The following is a 23116-nucleotide window of genomic DNA, read 5'->3' on the forward strand; positions in this document are numbered from 1 at the left end:
GCCAAAGACACTATAGGATGAAACATGAAATTGCATTGCTAGCCACATCCTGCTCACAGATATGGGGAGGGGAAAAAAAAGAGAATCTCAGAGTGCTATCCAAAGCTGCAAAGAAATTTTCAGAAAATCCTGCGTAAGGCCATTGAGTCCCACTAAAACCAGGTGAGGCTAAAAGGTGAGGCTCAAAATTACACACAACTACTAACACAAACTGGCACAGTACAATTTCGTTCTATAACGCTCCATTTTGCTTGAAAGTAAGGAAAAAAAATGGACACATCACACATGAGTAACTTGCTGCTTTATTCATTTTAAGGGATTTTCCCCCACCTTGTTTCATATTGCTTTTAGAAGTACACCCTGAAATGGCAGTACTGGAATATATCACAGGCATATTTGTAAAAGAATCTTTTTGTCAGCATTACAGCTCAGATTCCTATTGCAATTTGATGATTTTTCTCTTTAATTCCCAGGGCAGGACAGAGGTTGCACTCCCTTTATTTCCAAGGCCTTGCTGAAGTTAATCTCCAGTGGTTTAGCTGTCCCTTTGATGAGTTTCAGAGATCTAATGCAGCCTTTGAATCGAATGTTAGTGGTCAGGCCAAACTGCTTCAATCCATCTGGGAGGGGAGAGATAAAGAAAAAAAAGTAGGATCTTTCAGATCACGAGACTTTTTTTTTAAAGAAATCTTTTTCTGTAAGTAGATAATAGTGTAAACTGGTACCAAATGTCTTTCTTTACACACACACACACACACACACACACACACACACACACACACACACACACATATATCCTGTGTAAGATTGGAAGTATTTAGGCAACGTTTTGATGAGATCTCACTCATCATCTTCAGGCTTTGGCTTTGTTCTTTGTTCACATATATATATAGATGAACTCATATGCATAGATGTTATTTGTAGATATATGGTACAGAAACAATTGTCATAGAATGGGGGTGTCAAACTCGATTTCATTGAGGGCCGCATCAGGGATGTGTTTGACCTCGGGGGGGGGGGCATGGCCAGGGTGGGCATGGTCAGCTCGTCACTCGTGTCATGGGTGCCTCTGGTGGCCTGAGTGCTCAGCCAGTGAAAACAGACTCCCAAGCTCTGTTTTTGCCTGCGACTGTCTCTTGGAACTCTCTGCCAGCGAAAACAAAGCTCGGGAGGACTGCCCGCAGCTGTTGTGAGCTCCATTTTTGCTGGCAGAGGTATTGTGGGCTGGTCCTTCACTGTTTCCAGGTTGGCCCTGTGGGCTAGATCTAAGCATCTTGTGGGCCTGATCCGGCCCCTGGGCCTTGAGTTTGACACCCCAGTCACAGAATAATGAAACTTATATTACTACAATATATATATATATATATATATAAGTTAATATATATTAACTTATATATTATATAAGTTAAAAAGGAAGAAACAGCTGCAATCACACATTGCTCCCAGAAGCACGAAGCTGAAGCCTGAAGATGACGAATGAGACTTCGTCAAAACGTCGCCAAGACACTTCCAATTGTACGCGGGAGAAAACCCGAATAACCAAAGACTTACATACAAACACCCGCGAAAACCTCAGAAAACATATATATATATATATATATTGCTCCCAGAAGCACGAAGCTGAAGCCTGAAGATGACGAATGAGACTTTGTTGAAACGTCGCCAAGACACTTCCAATTTTATGCGGAAGAAAACCCAAATTACCAAAGACCTATATATATATATGTAGCAGTTAAAAAGGAAGAAACAGCTGCAATCCCACATTGCTCCCAGAAGCACGAAGCTGAAGCCTGAAGATGACGAATGAGACTTCGTCGAAACGTTGCCAAGACACTTCCAATTTTACGCTATATATATATATATATATATATATATATATATATATATATATATATATATATATATATATATATATATATATATATTTAACTGAATAACATAAAAACCATATTTTCAGATTGTACCTTACCCCAGGAAATCAGAATTGAATAGAGTAACAGAAAAAAGAATAAAGTAGAAAAAAGAATAGAATAGAAAAAAAGAATAGAATAGAATAGGGAAGGGAAGGGAAGGGAAAAGAAGGGAGGAAAGGAGAGGAGAGAAGAAAAGAGAAGAGGAGAGGAGGAGAGGAGAGGAGAAAAGAGGAGAGGACAGAAGAAATCTTTATTGGTCAAATGTGACTGGACACATTTATCTCTGATGCATAGGCACAAGTTATTCAGCTTTTTACTAGTTTTTGCTATGTCATGGGGTAATCACACTTATCACAACATATTATGATTTTAATCCCATCCAGGGCACACTAATCGAAGTGCTAATGATATGTAATAACTTTTCTGCTCAATATGAGCAAAAGGATGAAACATAAAATGAGCAAGCAGATAACCAGGCAAATAAATGGGAACCTTAGATGCAAAACACAGTTCAAAATTTGAATTTGGAACAGAAATGATTAAAAACAAAAGTTCTTTTCCCACAATGCTTGCAAACATTACATTTTCAACATGTGCTGCCGTTGCTGTTGTCTATTTAGCAGCACTCAATCTAGATCACGTGCATTTGTATAATTTCTTGGTTTCAAAAATTTTACTTTATGAAACACTGAATAGAATTTCATAAAGGGATTCCATTGGGGTTTGGTGGCTGTAATAAAAGTAATAAATTAAATAATAATGAACAATAGTAACTGCAGCATTGGCCTAGTTTATTTACTCACCAGGATAACCTCCAACAAAGACAGGATCATTTGTCTCCGCTGAAGTGGAAGCTGCATTAGGGCTGATCCCTTCCACATGCTGATCATCCACTGTCAGAATTAAACGATGCTTTATCTTGTGTGCCACAACTCTGTGCCACTGCCCATCACACAAACTCCCTGGTATAGCTGGTTCATAAATGGCCGAAAACCGACCGGCACCGTTATCGACATGAAACATCACCTACGTGAGAAATTACACAAACAAACAAACAAACAAACAAACAAACAAACAATTTAGTCAAGCAACTTATCCACATAACTTGGAAGAGACTGTGATACAATGTGTAGGCCTCGCTTTCCCATTCAACATATTGAGACTTAATTATCCTTTTCAGCAAAAGCTGCGATTAAATTCTTAACCAATGTAAATGAATGAATATTCTGAATTCAAGGATCCACTTGAAATTAATTTATAACTGAGAAGCAATTTTGGCAAGAAAGCACAAATTATGGATCATACTGTTTGTCAATTGATTGCTGCCAAAATCTAAAATGGATAATAGACCCACAACAGTGCTACAGCAAGAGGGCTTGATTATTTCAATGTTTGTACAAGCTGGCTATTTATATTCCAGCAGCATTTATTTTAGAAATAATTTAGCAGAACCAAAATGAGAGTTTGGAAAGGGAAGCAGAAGTTTAATTAGAAGGGATTTTGCAAGACTGTTCTAACAAATGCAGATTAGGTTCATAATAATACGTTAACTGTGAAAACGTTATGGAATTTGCCCTTCCCCCATCCAATTTAAATTTGTAGTAGTTTGTTAGACTGTACTCTGACTTCAACTGTATTGCAAAGATCACTGGCTATAGGGAGCATCCTTTTCATGCTTAAAAAGAAAACTGTGTTCAAGATTACTGATGTGGAACAATGGATGAGTAACATGGCTCAGTATCCTTTGGCAAAATCTCTTTAGGGCCGCTGAGAAACAACATTTAATTAGATTCTTTCCTAACAGTTCCATACTCACATTTTCATCTACCAACTCAATGCCAAGGCCATCCATTTTTTGACTGCTGATTCCCAATAGAACACCATTTGTCCGTGTTGTACGAAATTGAAATTCCACCTGTAGGTCTAGTCCCACTTTATATGCTCCAACTAAGGAATAAGGAAGGAAAAGCAGTAAGTAAGAATTTATTATTTATTTATTTATTTATTTAGATTTTTATACCGCCCTCTCCCGAAGGACTCCCGAAGAATAATGCAAAGGTAATTTTTCTGTACTGTACAGAGATGCAGGTAACATTGCATTAAGGACAACATTTGTATTTCACAGTTACTTTATATACCAAATGGCTTTGGTGAACGATAGTGTGACATATGATACATTTTTTTCACCTGGTGACACCGTGCGTAACAGTCACATTTCTTAATCAGATTGGTAGATACGTATCTATTTCTACCTGTACATACAGAGAGCTATTTCAAATAGCATCCCGTCGTGTCAAGAACTGTAATTAATCTATTCCGAATCTTATTAAAAATCAGAACCGCAACAATCTTGTATAGATATTGAACATGATGATTATTACCATCGCTGTAATATATTATTATGCCTCAAGGGCAACATTCTTGTCATTAATTTCAAATTTCACAAGCCTCAGAAGATGAAACTGTTCTGCTGTCTCTGTTCTACACTTTTGAGTTGTTATTCTCTGTTATCATTCCTCCCTTGGCAACTATCTAAACAGAAGGGCCTAACCAGGATTTAAAAAATGTTCATGTAGCAATAAAGGAGAATAGTTGTCACTCCGGGTTGAAATGAGGGGTTCTTGGTGTTCTCTATGCTTGGTTGTTTTCTTGCAGACTTTTCATAACTAAACTACGCAACATAATCATATTACCTAGTTTGGATAATGAAATATCTGCAAGAAACCAAGCTCAGAAAGCACCAAGGATTCTCAAGTGTTCATTTAAGAGCAGATTTTGAGATGGTATTACCTGTTTTAGCAAATCCTGTCCCTGCAAAGTAGGTTCCTTCCTGTGGATTGACAAAGCATCTTCCAACATTGTAGATGGAGGTGGGATTATTCAGATCAATGGGAACTTCTGTCATTCGAAAGTTTCGCATACATCCATCAATGCTGTAGACAACCTGAGTCAGGGTAAAAATACTTAAGAAAATTAGTTGCCTTTCTATAATACTTTTGTCAGGCCTGGAAACCATATTAGACTAGATTATTAGATTAGAGGTTTTTCTGGAACCTTGACAACTTTATTCTTACAATATCAATTTTTTAATCTATTGTTTTCAACTTTATGACAGGAATTATCCTAGTTGTGAGACTATTCTATAAAATGTAATTCTGACACATTTATTTTCTGATACTGAGTTGCCTTTATAAAAGATGTAGCAAAGATAATACCCAAAATGGGTAGGATGGTTATCATATTATATTGGACATATAAAATGTTAGTTTGTTTCAAAATGGTTCTTTTTCTTATCTTTATATATTTCTTATATTTATTTTCATTTTCACAAAAGTTACCTTGTTGTTAGCATTTGTACCTCTATGAGATCAGATCATGTTTATAGTAAAAACTGATACAACACCATGCTGTCTACCACTCTCAAACCCCTGAGCCAATCCTGAAAGATACCATGATTGATGGTATCGAAGGCTGCTGATTGATTACGAAGAACCAGAATGGATACCTCACCACCAACCTAATCTTGTCAGAAATTGGTTACAACATGATCTATGCCATCTCAGTACTCACTGTACATCCAGGCCTGAAACCTGACTCTAAAATGCTTCATTAACTTCTCAGCCACATTCTCCCCAAAATGGAAGGTTGGGTATAGATGAACAGAAGGTTGTATATAGATGAAAATGGTTCAATACTGTTAGATTCAGTGATGGTTTATTGATGAGGTGGATAACCACCTCAATGCAGATAGGGTGAGTCACAGCCTTTCTAAAGGATGTACCACTTGAATCCAGCCATACAGTATGTTGTCACACAGGAAACCTTATCTAAATGGTGGGGCATGAATCTAATACACAAGTGATTGCACTTCCAGCCACAGGTATCCTGCCACTTCCTTAGAATGCACAAGCTAAGTTCTTTTCACCTAACTTAAAGACCGAGTTTTGATAAACTCCACCAGATTCACATAGCTGGAATTCAATTTAGAGAGGATTTGAAGGACTTTATCCAATATCCATTAAATACCTCGAATGTTTCTTGTAATCATCCTGCAAGAAGGACCAGGTCCCCTTGAACAGGTTCATCAGCCAGCAATCTATAGATAAGTGCTGAAAAATAATCTCTTGCCATTCTTCTTGCTATAAAGTAATCAATAATAAAGGCTCTGCCTAATGTTCACTTGGATTTGCCATTTGTCTTTCTCTGTTAACATTTTCTTTTGTCCCCCAACCCTTCTATTATATTTTTTTTACTGTTTTCTCTACAATAAACCCTTTCCTCTTGTTTGGTCATGCTTCCTCCAGCAGAACAATTTGTTACTAAGCAATTTCTCCTACAAATGTTCCTGCTACTTTGGAATAGCAGTAAATTAAAGTATGAATTCAGTGTAGCGTTAGTGTTAAAATGAATGACCTATTGCTTTGGTTCATATAAGGTTTTATCTGATTTATATTGTACAAAGCAATTACGTCCCTATTCACGCAAAAATGTTTTTGAAAAAGTAATAAAAAATTTGCAATCAAGAGTTTGGTGAACATTAGAAAAATAAGTGATAGAAGAACAATGTTTAATAAACATGTATAGGCAACAATTAATGGAACACCTGGTATCAGGTAACTAAGTTTCAATTAAAAGTTATGATTAATAAATCTCAGCTGGTTCCTTTGGAAGAGTCTTAGGATGTCTGTTTATTGTAGCCACATCTTGCCTATGTTGAAGGAAGATGGTTTATACAGATCTTTTCCCCATCTCCAATGTTATCCTATCAACTTATTAAGTAGATTAAGCTGGGTAATAGTGATTAGCCTGTGTGTTTCAGGGCTGAGTAAAACCCAACACTGTTATTAAATCTAAGAAAAGTGATTATATAAAAGAAAGACTAGAATGTAGGGATACATGAATTTTCTATATGCAAAACATTAACCTGTGGTTGGCATACACACTTACCTGGGATTAAGCCCCACTGAACTTGCTTCCAGATAGGAATGCATAGTACGCTACTGTTAATACACTTTTGTGAACAGTGGTTGAGGTCTACAATATTATTTGCCTCACAGTTTTCAGTTTTGCTACAGTAATTATATTACATCATATCTAGGCTGGAGAGAACCAACCTAGAAATAAGGAAAAAGTTCCTGATAGTTAGAACAATTAATCAGTGGAAGAGCTTGCCTTCAGAAGTTGTGGGTACTCCTTCACTCGAAATTTTTAAGAAGAGATTGGACAACCACTTGTCTGAAATGGTATAGGGCAGTGTTGGGGAACCTTTTTGGTACCAAGTACCAAAATTGGAGTGTGCCTGCGCACGTGTGTGCTGAAAACCAGAAGAGCAGCCGCCCGGAGCATGCATGCTCCGGGAAGATGATCTTCCGGTTTCCAGCACGTGCATGCACACCGGCCAGCTGATCTTTGTGCATGCATGCACGCCAGAAACCGGAAGACCAGGTGGCCAGAAACCGGAGGATGCGTGTGCCAGAAACCGGAGGATCATCTTCCCAGCATGCGGTCTTCCAGTTTCCGGAGCTCCCGCGCACGTGAAGACCAGCTGGCCAGCGCACTGGAACCCAGAAGAGCAACAGGTAACGGTTCGCATGCCCGGAGAGATGGCACTGCATGCCACGTCTGGCACATGTGCTGTAGGTTCGCCATCACAGGTATAAGATCTCCTGTTTGAGTAGGAGATTGGACTAGAAGACCTCCAAGGTCCTTTCCAACTCTGTAATTCTGTTCCGTTTTCTGTTCAAAGAGAAGCTCCGCTAGTAATATAAAAATGTACCATATGATCTGTTTCTCAGTGACACAACACAATGACATTTAGATTAACCGCTACAAAGACTTAGTCTCCCTAAATGACATGATTGTTTCCTATAAAACAATGCTAGTGTGGAAAAAACCCAGACCAGTCAGAAGAAAGGCAAATGCAGATTATTTGAATGGAACAAGGCCCATGTTCTTTCAAAGACAATGAATGCCAGAAACCGCCTTACTTTTACACTTGTGCACAACAAATAACTCTATTTTATCAGTGCTTTAGATATGTGAAAAGAGTCATTCTTTACTTACCGGACCAATTCTTCTTGTTGTATAGTTAATTGGCAATCCCCCAACATACAGCATCCCCACAACATCCAAAATATCAGCTTTCTTTGGGCTAGTGGTCCTGTTTGTAGCTCCATCAACTGATAGGACCCCTTCTTGTTTGCTTCGGAATATTTTTATCTGGAAAAAGATAGAAGGGCAACTCATTATTATTATTAGTTATACTACAAGAAGTTATCCAGTATCTTGTTAGAGGTACTGATGTTGCACAATTTTGTGCTCTTATTTGGGAGAACCTGAAGATGGAGAAACCTAACAAACATGTTTGGGTGCATTATGTAATGTTAATTTTACTATTAACATTATAGTATACATACTATATATGAAATGGTGTAGGGTTTCCTGCCTGGGAAGGGGGTTGGACTAGAAGACCTCCAAGGTCCCTTCCAACTCTGATATTATTATATTATTATTATATTATATTACATATGTCATTTAAATGGATAAATAGCTTCAGTCTAGTCTTAGATTTGATGTTTAGTGTTAAAATATACAGCAGTCCTTGAAACGTATTTCCAATATAGGACTGACATTACAAATTACAACCACCTTCCATAAACTAATGCTCTTTGTATGTGATAGGACCATATTTTCTACATTTCCTAGCCAACATAAATATTGACAATAAACAAGGGATTTTTTTTCTGACTGAACATTTACAGGTTGACCTCACTATCTATGGTGTTGTTATCTGAGGTTTCATGTATCTGCTAATAATAAATGGAAACTAGAATTTATTATCAATGTTAATCTGTTTTGCAATAACTCACAATTTATGACCATGTGGGCAGGTTGCATTACAGTCGTAAATCAAGGACTACCTGTACATAAAAAGGCTGCTCTCAAGCTCTTACAGTGTATCAGCTACATTATTATTTAACAATTGGACTCTTGACTGCCTAACTCAGTGTTTCTCAACCCTGGCAGCTTTAAACTGGGTGGATATTTACAGAATCTTTTATGGTCCATCCCCTTGCAAAGCTATAATCTAGGGACAAATTTAATCCCATTCTGCTAAAAATAAAACTCTTATTTATTTATTTGTTTGTTTGTTTGTTTGTTTGTTTGTTCGTCCGTCCATCCTGCATTGGGGAGGAGGAAAGCTCTGTTGGGAATAAAACTCTGCATCCTAATTTAGTCTTGAATCCCAAATCAGATTAAGCTACCTCTAAAGGGAAAGACCATTTCCAAAGCCCTCATAATTAAGAACGTGGCACACTGCTGCTCTATCCGTTACTTCTAGAATTCACTACAAGTGGGGGTGAAGGTGACAATCTATAGATGAATGTACCCTTTATCTACAGTATTCATGCATTGTTAAATCATATAATACCAGGGGTGAAATCCAGCAGGTTCTGACAGGTTCTGGAGAACCAGTAATGGAAATTTTGAGTAGTTCAGAGAACCAAAAAATACCACCTCTGGCTGTCCCAGAGTGGGGTGGGAATGGAGATTTTGCCATATCCTTCCCCCAGGAGTGGGGAGGAAATGGGGATTTTGCAGTATCCTTCCCCTGCCACGCCCGCCAAGCCACGCCCACCAAGCCATACCAGGCCCACAAAGCCACGCCCAAAGAACTGGTAGTAAAAAAAATTTGGATTTCAGAACTGTAAAATACCTTGTGCCACTGGCCGTCACTGATTTTGTTGGGAATCATAGTGCTTGTGTTCCCATGCCCAAGATCATAGCTGAAATATGGAAAACCATTTTTTATCTGGATAGTAGCAAAATCAGCATGATTGATCCGAGCCATGTAGAAAAGCAGCCCGTTTTCAGCCTTTGTTCTGATTTCAAGTTCGATTGTGAGTCTGCACATTTGGAAAAGGAAGGAAACAGAAAGGGAGGACATTCAAAAAGCATTACTGTTTTACCATTTTCCCCCCTCTCGTACAGCTAGTGCTACCAACTGCAAACTTCTGTATATTCTGTATATATTAAGGGTTGTGCATAAGAGCACAAGCGTGCCTACCGTTCCTGTCCTATTGTTTCCTTTTGTTATATCCAATTAATATAGTTATTACATTCTCATGCTTATATATATGCTCAAATATTGTATAGTTATTTCATGCTTATGCTTATATATACTGTGTGACAAAATAAATAAATAAAATAAAATAAAATAAAATATGTGAAATAGAACCAGGATGTCCATATTCCATTTCTAAATTTACTAAGTTATATACAGTAGATGTAATATTCATGGATTTGGTAACAGATGTGATTTATGATTTGAAAGTATCTTCTTTTGGGGATTGAAAAAAAAAAGAATATATGTTCTGCAGTACACAGAACACAGTTCTTCTTAAGAATCAGCTGTCAGAGCTTAGTTTTCAAATTACTGGAAGAATATGCATGAGTCCTCAGCACATCTATATGAAATAATTCTTGAAAAATCCTATCATTATCAGTTGAAAGGAAACCACTAGAGAAAGCAAACCCAAACCCTGTTAATGCATAAGATAACACTCATTATAAAACAAGAACTAATAAATATATAAAGTGGGTAGTAGAGTACATGGAATCTGTCTAATATCCTTCCTTCCTTCCTGTTCTTCCACCATGCCAAATTCAATCTCCCTAAATTCTGTTATTGGAAAAGTTATTCTGCTGAAAAACAGAATCTCAACCCTTTTTATACAATTTATATCCAACATTATGTTGGATTGGAAAAAAAAATGAACCCTCTTATCATGAAAAAATAATACCCATCCATTAAATCAATTTGCCCCTTCCCTTCTCTTCCCTTCCCCTTCCCCTTTTTTTGGAAATCTATGCTTTAAAACCCATCCTAAATTTGGAAAGTGATTTTTAACTCTAAAATTAAATCCTTTTGAAGTAGACAGTATAATAATTGAACTAAGTTCATTTTATGAAGGCTTGAAAGAAAACGGGCTCGCCCATCTTCAATGCTTTGAATTGTGGCTGTCTTGTTTTAAAACATCTACAATTTAGCAAGTGTTACTACCAGAAATAATTTCTTTTTATTTTAGAATGGACTTACTATTTAAAGAAACTTATAAGCCTGCCTATTTCACACAGTGATCCTAGATGGTTCATTACGACTACTAAAAAGAAAAATGATAACGGAACAATCCTTTGCATCAGGTGCCAGACTAATTAAATTTTTAATCTTCTGACTAACCTCCCCCCAGCTTAGCCTGAGCTCATGGGAAGACCCAGGTCTTCATGGCCTTCCGGAAGGCCAAAAATGTAGTCCCCTCAAATCTATGGTGGGAAACTATTAGCTTACTTGTTCTTAACTTTTGTGTCATCAAATGCAATTGCAATATGGCTGTTTCTTGAGAGGCCAAATTGCTTGCCCCCTTCCAAGGCAATGGGTTCCACATCAGCAGCACAATGTTCCTACAAAACAAAGCAAAACACCCTCATAATCTTTCCTTCTGTATGCACCAGTAATTTAGAACAGGACTACTCACTCCCATACCATTTGAGGAAAGTGATCAATAGTTTGCCTGAAGAACAAATCATTTTATTATTGTAAAACACCAAATTCCTTTCTCCTCTTTTAACTATTTTCTAACGCTTGGTTTTGGCATAAATGCTCACTCAACAATTGCATCTATATCAGTGATGGCTAATCTTTTTGCCATTGTGTGTCAGAAAGGGGGGGAAGAGGGGGAGGGCGCACATGTGCCCACACCCATAATTCTATGTGCCCCATTCATGCGCATGCAACCCCCCACTCCCCCCTGCTCCCGGCAAGCGATGGCCCGGTAGGCCTGTTTTTCTCTCTCACCTGGCTCCAGAGCCTCTCTATGAGTCCGGGGAGGGCGAAAATGGCCTTCCCCACCTCCCTGGAGGCCCTCTGGAGGCCGGTTGGACAGGAAGTGACGTTTTTTGCTGTCCCCAGCCTCCAGAGACTCCTAGAGATCTGGCTGGTGTGCGCATGTGCGCCAGAGCTGAGCCCGCGTGCTCACTGATATGGCTACGCATGCCATCTGTGGCACATGTGCCTTAGGTTTACCATCACGGATCTATATCAATAGTAGACATTGCATCCCATTTACAACTGAAAATCCACTACTTTTCCACTGCTATTCGATTGAAATCATAATCACAGTACTACCTCTATGCAAAAGCTGGATGTACTATAGTTATTATAGCTTTGTGAATCCAGACACTGGACATAAGTCTTTTTATGAGGTTTAAATAAATCACACACTTATGTTGCCTGGTGGAATAAAACAAATAGTACAGCATTTGCTGTTGCAGGATCAAGTGTGCAGTAATAGAACAATCCAACACCAATCATTTTTTCTCTTGTTAAGATGATGGATCAAATATATAGTATAGATCTTACTTACCACTGCAGAAAATTACTGAGTTGGAAGGAGAGAAAATTGATATGCAATCACTTTAGCATATAATGTCATATTTCAATCAAGCTGAGATTTCTAGAAGCACACCTGTGGATTTTAAATCTGCAAAATGTTTATGCTAAATGTATATATAGTGAGTGCACCATTATAATAATATCCTGCAGAATTGAAAATAGCTATTTAATAGCTTTCCTGGAATCTCGAGCATCTTCATTTTTATGAAAAAAGTTGGTCCAAATAATTATAGTTAAAATTACCTTAATACTATAATTTTGCTAATTCAATAGAAGGAGAGAAAAAAAGTATATATATGGCCTTAATATAGGGGAAAAAAGAGAAAAGAGTATGTGGATTTTGTATATGTGGGATTCCTTGTAAATAGGTTCCATTAAACTATTTGTGTTATAATAATGGCCTTTTAATGCTAGCTATAAAAGGCAGACATAAATATGAGTGGCATCTATTTTCAGTTTATATGGATAATTTTCAGGATATATTGGATAATGCCAATAGAAATCAAACAAAGTGATACGAAATGAACAATAATGCTTCGGGACAGAATAGATTTTGAGTTCCTAAAATAAATATTTTTACATATTTAGTTATGTTGGAAATATTCTTTGATTTGTCTTCATCCAAATCAAAGCATTTCTTACTGCAAAAGAGATTTAAGACACCATGAATATAAAACATAGAGGAAAAAAAACATAAAATGTATATTTTAAAATAATTCTCTTGATGTTTTGGTAACAATTTGTCCATGCAAAGAAATCTTAACAGAGGCCAAAAACAGGTTTTAAAATGGTTTATAAGAACAAGCATACTCTTCTTATTCCATCCCAGTGCAATTAAAGGAGAAAGACACAGAGAATAGGACAGTAAAGCACTTCCAGACAAAGTATTTTTGATGCCTGAGACTCAAACAAGGCAACCCTACCAGGGGTGAAATCCAGCAGGTTCTGGAGAACTGGTAGCGGAAATTTTGAGTAGTCCAGAGAACCCGCAAATACCACCTCTGGCTGGCCCCAGAGTGAGGTGGGAATGGAGATTTTGCAATATCCTTCCCTCAGGAGTGGGGAGGGAATGGGGATTTTCCCCCTGCCATGCCCACCAAGCCACACCCACAGAACCGGTAGTAAAAAAAATTGAATTTTACCACTGAACCCTACCCATCCAGATTCCTTGCCAATTCCCTGATTTGCTAGATCATGCTTACAATAGCAACACTCTAAACATGACATGTGCATTGCTGTATGTTCCAGTTTTGTGATACTATTGAGTAAGAAGGCCAAATCAGGAGAATGTCTGGAAGAGCTCATTTACAAATGTGTGAGGATAGTCCTTAAGCAAATGGTAACTGACAAGGGAGATAAACAGAACCCCACCCTCCCTGTGCAGTCATTGCCTACTTGAGATTTAATGTACTTTTTATGAAATGTGGGTGGATGATAATGACAAATCCCACTCATCCAGCATAGCCACATACATGCACCATGGAACATTTTAAGGAACTGTTTAATTAAGCTTTTCAGCTGAAACCTTGAGCTGATGTTTCCAGGGCAACAGAAACCAGTGCCTTTGGCAGAAGTATTGACGGAAATGGAATTGCTGTCAGACCATCTCACACTTTTGTGCACAAAAAACTGCATCACCAGTGTTGGAAGGAGAAGAGAAGGAAGCCATTTAGTCACCGAAACCCCACTGCAGTTCATCAAGCATTGTTAAGAGAAAGGGAGGGAAAAGGCAGGGCCACACTAGGAGATACCGTCAGGTGAGAGTCAGCTGAACTACTGGCGCTCTTCACTTCAGCCGTAAGCAATTCCTGAGAAGCAGTAAACAACATGAGGCAGAAGCAAACAATGGTTGACGTTCCTAGGTAACGGCATTTATAGCAAGCAGTCAGCCTTTGTGGCAATCTAATGCCTAAAACTGCCAAACTCATTACTCTGTCCATTATTTTCAAAACCAATTTCTTCCTTTAAATTGAAGACAAAGGCCCTGCTCTAAGTACAAAGGAAGGCGGGGGGGAGAAAGTGCATTTGCCTGCATGAAGCTCGCCCATCAAGTACATGAAATACAAATCAAGCAATTCAGTCCAAATCATTTCATATTAGAAGCATTTGCAGTAAAAGCACCTGCATGGGATGAAGTCAAAATGACTAAGCTTCTAAAGCAATACAGTGGACAACAAGCAGAAATAATTATCCTTGACATCCATGGTTCTGATGTTACAATACTGCGGATTCTTTGATTGTTGAGTTATGAGATGAAATAATAAAGTTAGCCAATATGTGGGACACATGGACAAACTCCCAGTTGTAAGATTTTCAAATAGGAAACAGTTTTAGAGGAATAACTCTTTTAGATATCAAGGAATCTTTTGTAGCATCTTAAAAGCTAATACAGGTAGTCCTCGACCTACAGCCATTCTTCTAATGGTTGTTCAAAGTTATGGCAGCAGTGAAAAAAGTAACATGTCCAGTCTTCACACTTAAAACCACTTAAGTGGTCCTGCCCTTGGCAACCAGCATGTATTTACAATGGTTGTAGCATTCTGGAGTCTCATGATTGCCCTTGGTTATCTCAGGAGGCTTCCGACAAGCAAAGTCAACGGGGAAGATAGGTTCTCTTAAGGATCATATGATTCCCTTAATGACTTCAGTGATACACTTAATGTAGCATAAAATCAGTCATGGCTCTCTGTTTAGTGACAGAAATTCCAGTCCCAATTGTATTGTAAGTCGAGGACCACCTGTACACATTCTGCTAGAACTTAAAGTAGATAAGACTTGCTCTCCTGGATCAGGCCTTGTTTGATCTAGTCCAGCATTCTGTGTCACATAGTAGCCACATGGACCCATCTGGGAAGCTCACAAGTTGGGCTGGGGGCAACAGCTTCTTTTTGCTGTCACTTTCTAGCAAGCAGGATTTAAGCAGAGCTGCTTTTGATTCAGCAGATAGTGAGAAGGCATCATATTAGTAGCTATTAACACCCTGATCCTCCATGACTTGTCCTGGTTCACTTCAAAATTGTCTGTCCTTACCAGCTAGTGGCAGTACTTTAATTACATAATTTTGCTATTTCCTTTTGTAGGTCATGAACCTGTTTAGTTTCAATGGATGAGCTCTAATACTGAGAAAGAAGAAGAAGAAAAAAATCACTTTCTCTACGCCATTCATGAATTTATATATTTTCATCATGTTTCTCTTGATCAATATTGGAAGCCTAAGAGAGGCACAGAAAGGCTGCCCATCCCTCTAATCACTTTGGAGAACCTTTTTGGTCCCTTTTGCAGCTCTGTATTTAAGTTGTGTTGACCCTAACTGTACATAGAGTTGTACAAGCTAGTCTAATTATGGACTAATTATAGTCTCACCGAAAATTCTGATGCTGACAATTCAATTTACTGTTTCCTTCTTAATGATTCCAAGCACGGGATTCACTTTTCAACAGCATCTGCAGAATGTGTTCACATTTTTGTGATACTGTCCGCTGTGACTCTAAGACCTTTTACAGGGTCAGCCGGCTGAAATCCCACTAATGGTTAGATGAAATTTACATTTTTGGGGCTAAAATGTATCATTATATGCTTGTTTTCATGACTTGATGCTTGTTTGCAATTTTTATTTCAATAATGAGAGTATTTCATACTCATACCCATGTTTAAGAATATCAAGTAGCTTTTCCTAACAAAGCTATGAAAAAGTTGGCCAAAACACCATCAAACTGGTATCGCATGAGCTCTTATGGATACATTGATATTTGTTTCTTAGTCATTCTGGTGGAAATTGTCCTACGCTTTCACAATTGGCCAATAAATTCTATTCTATTCTATTCTATTCTATTCTATTCTATTCTATTCTATTCTATTCTATTCTATTCTATTCTATTCTATTCTATTCTAGTTTAATATAAAGCCTTTCTGTATATATTAAACTATTTTCTTTAATGTTTATTTAAGAGACCCATAGCCAGAATTTATCAATGGCACTAAAAGCTCCAGAACTTTATATAGAAATAACGAGCAATTCAAAGAATGGGACAAAAATAATTATTGAGATTCAACATACAAAACTGCCTTATATGAAAGTGTTATTCATTGAGTCATCAAGCAGGGTCCTTTATGAAATGAAATGAAGGTAAAAATAGAAGCTGGGGGCCTTTTCTATAGAAAACAAATGTCCCGCTTTCCAAAAAAGCTTGATAACCTTGAAATCATTTTCTTTTACAATTTAAGAGGGAACCACACCAGCAGATCGACTGACAGAGAGTGTTTGTGAATCTGTAGAACTGTAACAATTTTCTTTTATGTTTATTTCCTATTTTTGTGGACAATAAAGCTATTACAATATATATTGGCAATTTGCCCTTTTATTATTGGAAAAATAACAATATTTGCTTTTTAATTATTATTTTTTGCTAAGCATTACCAAGTCCTGTTATTATTATTATTTATCTTGAATAGCTATTATGTCTACCTACCCAGAGCTTGGCTAAGATTTGTTTAATGCAAAGCTGCAAAGGAAATATTCAAGAAGAAGAAAAAAATCACTTAAGAACTCATGTTCCAAGCTTACAGCAGTTTTCTTTAAAAATGGATTAGACATGGCTACCTTTGGGATAGAAGATGGTATAATAATGATATCAGCAAGTACCACCAGCAAAATAATATTGAAGTTATTAATATTATTGATAACTTCATTACTGAATAAACTATATCAATATGTGTATGCAAATTTTAGCTCAATTTGTTTGTACCAGCAACATGTTACAAAGGTACAGTATATCTTTTAAAAGTCAAATGCAATATAACTATATATATATATATTCTACGTGTGCCATCAGGGTATTTTATGAGAATTAATACATTATGCTGCTTTATGTTGCCTATTCAAAAATCAGTCACATATATCATATATTATTAAATCTGAGTAACTAATGCTTAACTGTAGTTAGAGTGCTTTAGAGCTACATGCCATGTACAAATCAAGTCTGCCAAAAGGACACACTATATGCACATCGTGTCGTTTTCAGGTTTCTGTTGCTTCCTTCTTTCACTGAAGCAATTCTCCTGCTGTAATTCAACATGTGTGATTCCTTAAAGTCTCTTCTAAAAAACAACAACAACAACAACAACAACTTGGAGGCTTTTGAGCAAGTATAGATAAGATTTGTGCATAAATGGCTTTCTGCTTGTGCATCCTATTTTATATGATACAGTGATTATATTGGACAAGGAGGGAGATTGGCTTGGTTCTCCGCTGTGGTTTCTATATAAGAGTAGCTGATGAAAGAAGCAAACAAATGCCAGGCTTTTGTCACAGTGACAGAGAGCAATGGTTGAGATGTTGACACACTGAGCTGTACTGTAATCAGTTCTATTTTTGAAAATAGGAAAAGAGAAGAGATTAAATAATAGGATTCCAACTTTCTCCCCTTTAGATGACAGGTTCATACATAAACCATTTCATAGGAAGCTAAAAAATTGCTGGTCTGGTAGATAGAGTCATTGATCTCCATCCATTTTTTTTAATTGCACAGATCTTCATCTTGCAAATACAACGTGGCCAAAGTTACTGTTGTGGTGGAAGTTTCAGCAGAAACTTCAAAGTAATAGGATATCAAAAATAGTATCGAAAAAGGCATTTCTTGGGAAACCCCTGTAGTCATTATCTAACCTGAGACACCTACAATGAATTATAATGGGAAACAATGAAAGAAAGATCTAAAGGTAACTCTGAATAACAAATTCATTCCTTAATATTGAATACATATTATAATCCTAAAAATAGTTTTTAAAATAATGGAAATTTACATCCTGAAATTATAGTTTATATTAGGTCTTGTGCTTATGGCAAATGTCTATCATCATAAATCATCATCCCAATTCCACTGATCATGTGTTACAACTGACGTTCTCAAGTTTTCTTCTTTGGATTCAAGCCCTACTCAAGGGTTTAGGAATAGTAAAGATAGTATTTAAATATGTATGAAGTGCTCAATTGTGCAGTTGTTTATAGTTGGACTGTCATAATTTGTTCAGAATTTAGGCAGTCCAAATTCTAAGTCCTTGTGGTACTTATACCTTGTCCCTAATGTCAACCATTCCCAGATTTTTGCAAACCTTATTTTGCAGTCTTTTCCAATTATCTGCCTTCAAAATTATTGTCTCTTGGAATAGTTACATTAATTAACCAAACATGTTTTTTCATTGATAACAATGTCTGGTATGCTGACTGTCAATCAGTCAGGATTTAAAAATCTCTTAAAAGTTTTGCTCTGCGATGTGCAACACCCTCCTATTTCATGTTTCAAATAGTTTTTATGGAGTGTGAGCTGCACAGTGTACATCAATGCCAGTGTAGTATCATCCTAATCTGAACATGTCCTCTTTTGTAATATTGCTGCATTCCATTATCATATGGTTAAATGTTTCATCCTTATCCTGGCATAACCCAGGATATGCCAAACTGAGTCTTTTCTGTTTTCTCTTTTCTTTTCTATTTCTATTTTGACCTAATGTCATCTGTGCATAGGGCTTCTTCTTGGGGAACGAAAAGGTTTCCTTTTGCTTCTTCTTTAAAAAAATAAAAATAAAATGTGTTTAAGCCATTGTTATTGTCTGATTTTTCTTTCAGTATCTTTCAAAAATTGCCCATGGAGGGCTTTCATTTTTCATTTTTCTAATCTTATTTCAAACTGTTGCATGTCATGTTTTGATTTTGTTTGATTTCTGCCATCGGAAACTCTTTTCCTATTTATTTTAATAAGCTATATGCTATTCTTTTAAAAGAAAGAGGAAAAGATGTAAAAATATATTTCTGGGTTGAATCGGCTTAATTCATTGCATGAATATTTTGGAACCTATATAATGGTGAAGCTGCCAGCTTAGAAACCAGGAGACTAACTTTTAGCCCCACCTTAGGCATCAAAGCTGCCTGAGTGATTTTGGTTCTCTCTCTCCCTCTCCTCCCCTCCCTCCTTCTCTCTCTCTCTCTCTCTTTCCTCACTCCCTCCCTCCCTTCCCCACCTCACAGGGTTTTTGTTGTGGGGGAAAATAGGAGAAGGAAGTAGTATTGTGCATGTTCGCTGACCTATGTTATTAAAATAAAATAAAGGCAGGATAAAAAAATTATAAAAGATAGTACCGAGATAAGTACAAATTTAAAAGACAATAAAAATAGATAATGCAGATTAAAAAAAATAACTTTAAAACATGAACTGTGAATCAATAAATTTAAGATATCATATAATTAAAATAATGTAGCACATAATTAAAAATTTATAACACTATCAGCCATTTCATATCCTTTTTATGATCAAAATACATCTCTACTACACTTTAAAGATACTTGATTAATCCAATTGGAGTTAAGAGGAGGAATAAAGAAAGACAAAAGATAATAAACAATACACAAAGACAATTCTGTAAATGATATTACTTGAAAGCGGTACAAAGTTACCTTGTAAGGGAGATGGGTGACATAAAAAATTAATTAATTAATTAATTAATTAATTAATTTTTCATTGAAATCCCTACTGTTTCATCTTTATTTTATTTATTTATATATCAAACTTCTTAATCATCTTTAAACATCTTTATTAACTATATTCAAATTCTGCATCTATTTAATCATACAGACTTTAACTCAGATAGTGAGTTGTAGAAGAACGGTGTATAATTAAGAGATTTAAGTATCTTAATTTTGTAATCTGTCAAGATGCTTTCTCTCCATTAAGCAGATTTCTGAGTACCCTAGTTCAAATAAAGAATAAGCATTCACTAAGGAAGTAAAAGGAGAAAAATGTAGACTTATTTTTTTCCTATATTTATCCCAGAGTTTCTCTGCATGTATGCCAAAATGTTAGATATGCAGTCTATGTTTTTGATAGCTGCAACTATCAAAATGGGAAAAGATCCCATTCCAAACTGTCATAAGCTTTTTTAGCATCAAGGAAAAAAAATGGCTAGTTTTTGTTCCTTCTGATTTATCTTAATAACATTTAGAATATAACTAATATTATCTTCCATATTCCCCTTTGGTATAAAGCTTATTTCACCAGGATGTATCAATTCAATTAAAAAGCCACTTAACCCCTTAACAAGGGTTGCCATGAAGGGTTTATAATCCACATTCAATAACAAAATGGATCTGTATGCTTCAGGACAAACTGAATTGTTTCCTTCTTCATGTACCTGACTTCTGTTCACTACTTGAGTTAAAGTTTATTCAGAGTTTCCTGAAAAGTTTTATAATATATTGCAGAAATGGACTTTTATTTATTTTTAATTTTTAAATTTCCTCTGTAGTTTCTTCTTCAGATTAAGTGGCTTTTTGTTGATTGGTAAATTTTGTAAATACTATTCTACTCAAATATTCTTCATTTTTTGCTGGATCAGATTCCTGTTTATTAATATTACAAGCAGTTATTGGTTATCTTTCATTTCAGAGACATATTTGATTGTAACTCAAATAAATTCTTTGAACTTTTTTAGTTCCATAATGATATAATCATTGTGCCATTATTTTTCCTCTACAGCTTTCCTTGGAATATGTAATCTAGCAAGGGGTTCCCAAACTCCCGGGCTGTGGCCCAGTTTCAAATGGGTTGCGACCCATTCAGAACTGGGCCACACAAGCGTTGGGTGAGCGCATGTGCACAGCTCCATTTGCACGAGGGGTAGCTGTGAGCACGATTGTTTCTTTGCTCATGCAAATGGAACTGGGTGTGAGAGCGTGCACACCTGCTGCTCACACAGAAACATTTCCTCCTCCCCACCATCGGTCTGCAAAGCTGGAAAGGTTGGGGACCGCTGATCTAATACAAATATACACACCCCTTCATTGCATTCCTCTAATATAAGCTTCCAACATTGCCTTTTTATAATACTCCCTGTGCACCCTTAGTTCTGCAGTGCTTAGTTAAAAAATGTGAAAAACTGTTAATGTTGCACATAGTACAACTGTGCGGCATCCAAGTCTCATAAATATAAAAAAAACCAACCCACAATAATGTCACAGAAACACTTACAGGAAAAGGTGGGAGAGGAGGAGGAGGAGGAGAAGGTGTACTTGCTTTCCTTTCTCCCTTCTCTGGTTCAGGATGACTTGTTGTCTCGGGAGTTTGATCTTCATCCTCCCTTTCATGATGTGGTCCTAAATCAGGACATTGTCCTATATCTGCATTTTCAAAGGCTACTGATTGGGCGAAATCCATTGGACTATGGAAACACAATGAAACCAGAAGCATGAAATAATGCCTTATTCAATATTATCTCTTCTATGCCCTTATAATTAGTTAAACGAACAATTCAGTGTGGATTGTAACTAATTTATGTGGAACCAGGGCGACGCTATATTTGCTTTAAAAGGTTCTAGCACGTGCAGTGCTAGATGTTGCACTGTTACCATATTGAAGATGACATTGCAGACTGAGTTTAAATCTCCACAAAGCCATGAAATGCATAGAGGGACCATGGACTAAGACTTATTTCTTAACCTTAGTCAACTTCCAATATTAAAAGAGGCGATGCAGAGACATGAATACTATTCTGAGGTGCTTGGAGTAATGGCAACATTAAAAATATAGTAGATCATCTCTTCTTACCGAAGATCTATGATATCCCAGGTCACTAATATGGGTATAATTAAGATACTCTGGTTGTGGTTGCTATTTTTAGAGGCTGCTTTATTCCAGATGACTTGTGAGTAGTTTACATTAAGAAACTAAAAACTATTAAAAGAAGAAATAGACCCTCAGAAGGTAGACTCTGACTTACAGTAACTATTCTTAGGAAAAGAGGCCAAAGTGTTAGTCCTGACTATGGATACAAGACCTCAGGAAAACTTTACAGAATTCTTCCAGAATGATTGAGCAGGCTGTATTCAAGCCCAAATCCCATGAATATCACTACAGGAAAAAGAGGCTGACCCTTTCATTTCCCCTCCAGACTGATCACGGGGGTGGCGGGGAAGGAAAGTCAGAAATGTTTTGATGTATCTTCTCCAGCATGCTGATCCCTTCCTTGAGGGCAAAAGAAAGCCAAATCTTCTCTTTCCCTAGGACAGAAATGGGCATCCTTTTGATGACTGATAGGTACATTTGTTTGGGGTCAGCCAAGGCTACTATGGACAAAAGGATGATGAGAATAGACAGGGACCAGGATTTTTCTCTTCAATTTATTTTAGCAGAACACCAGAGGGCAGGACAAGAAACAATGGATGGAAACTACGGTCATAAAGGAGAGAAGCAACCTGGAATCGAGGAGAAACTTCCTAACAGCCAGGATAATTAACCAGTGGAACAGCTTGCCTTTAGAAGTTGTAGGTGCTTTATCACTGGAGATTTTTTTTTATTAAAAAGTTTTACAAAGTTTTTACAAATTCTCCCTCCACCCTTCCCTCATCCTCTCCCGCTCCCCCCTCCCAGCTTCTCCCAATCCCTCCCCCTCAGACTTCCCGGAGCAAAATACAGGTATAACGTCTAACAATCATAAACTAAACTATGCTAACTATCCATAAACTCCCATCCCTCCCCTGGAACCTTAACTCCCTTCTTACATAAAAAAAAATATGCATACAATTCTTACATTCTATTCATTCATAAGCTATATGATACTTTTTAATTTGATATTTATTTTGAATATAATCAATCCATCTTCTCCATTCCAATATGTATCTTTCTTGTGAGTGGTCTTTCAAATACGCTGAAATTTTTGCCATCTCTGCTAAATTTGCAACTTTTAATATCCACTCTTCAAT

At 36.9% G+C, this 23116-nt stretch overlaps 1 protein-coding gene across 6 annotated transcripts in view; it reads right to left on the bottom strand.

Annotated features, from left to right (window-relative positions):
- Positions 1-284: 284 nt before the first annotated feature.
- Positions 285-23116, bottom strand: part of LAMA2 (laminin subunit alpha 2) — a 515150-nt gene continuing 492318 nt past the window's right edge. For 5 of the 6 annotated variants that reach the window (XM_058172079.1, XM_058172060.1, XM_058172053.1 and 2 more), the window contains 8 exons: positions 21387-21576; positions 11263-11375; positions 9631-9820; positions 7977-8132; positions 4704-4857; positions 3730-3860; positions 2717-2939; positions 285-620 (listed from right to left, as the gene is read on the bottom strand). In XM_058172079.1, the coding sequence (XP_058028062.1) occupies positions 463-620; positions 2717-2939; positions 3730-3860; positions 4704-4857; positions 7977-8132; positions 9631-9820; positions 11263-11375; positions 21387-21576 (1315 nt within the window). In that variant the 3' untranslated portion in view covers positions 285-462. The other variant, XM_058172071.1, reaches the window with a different exon arrangement.

The sequence above is a fragment of the Ahaetulla prasina genome, chromosome 1, assembly GCF_028640845.1.
Source record: "Ahaetulla prasina isolate Xishuangbanna chromosome 1, ASM2864084v1, whole genome shotgun sequence".
NCBI classification, from domain to species: Eukaryota; Metazoa; Chordata; class Lepidosauria; order Squamata; family Colubridae; genus Ahaetulla; species Ahaetulla prasina.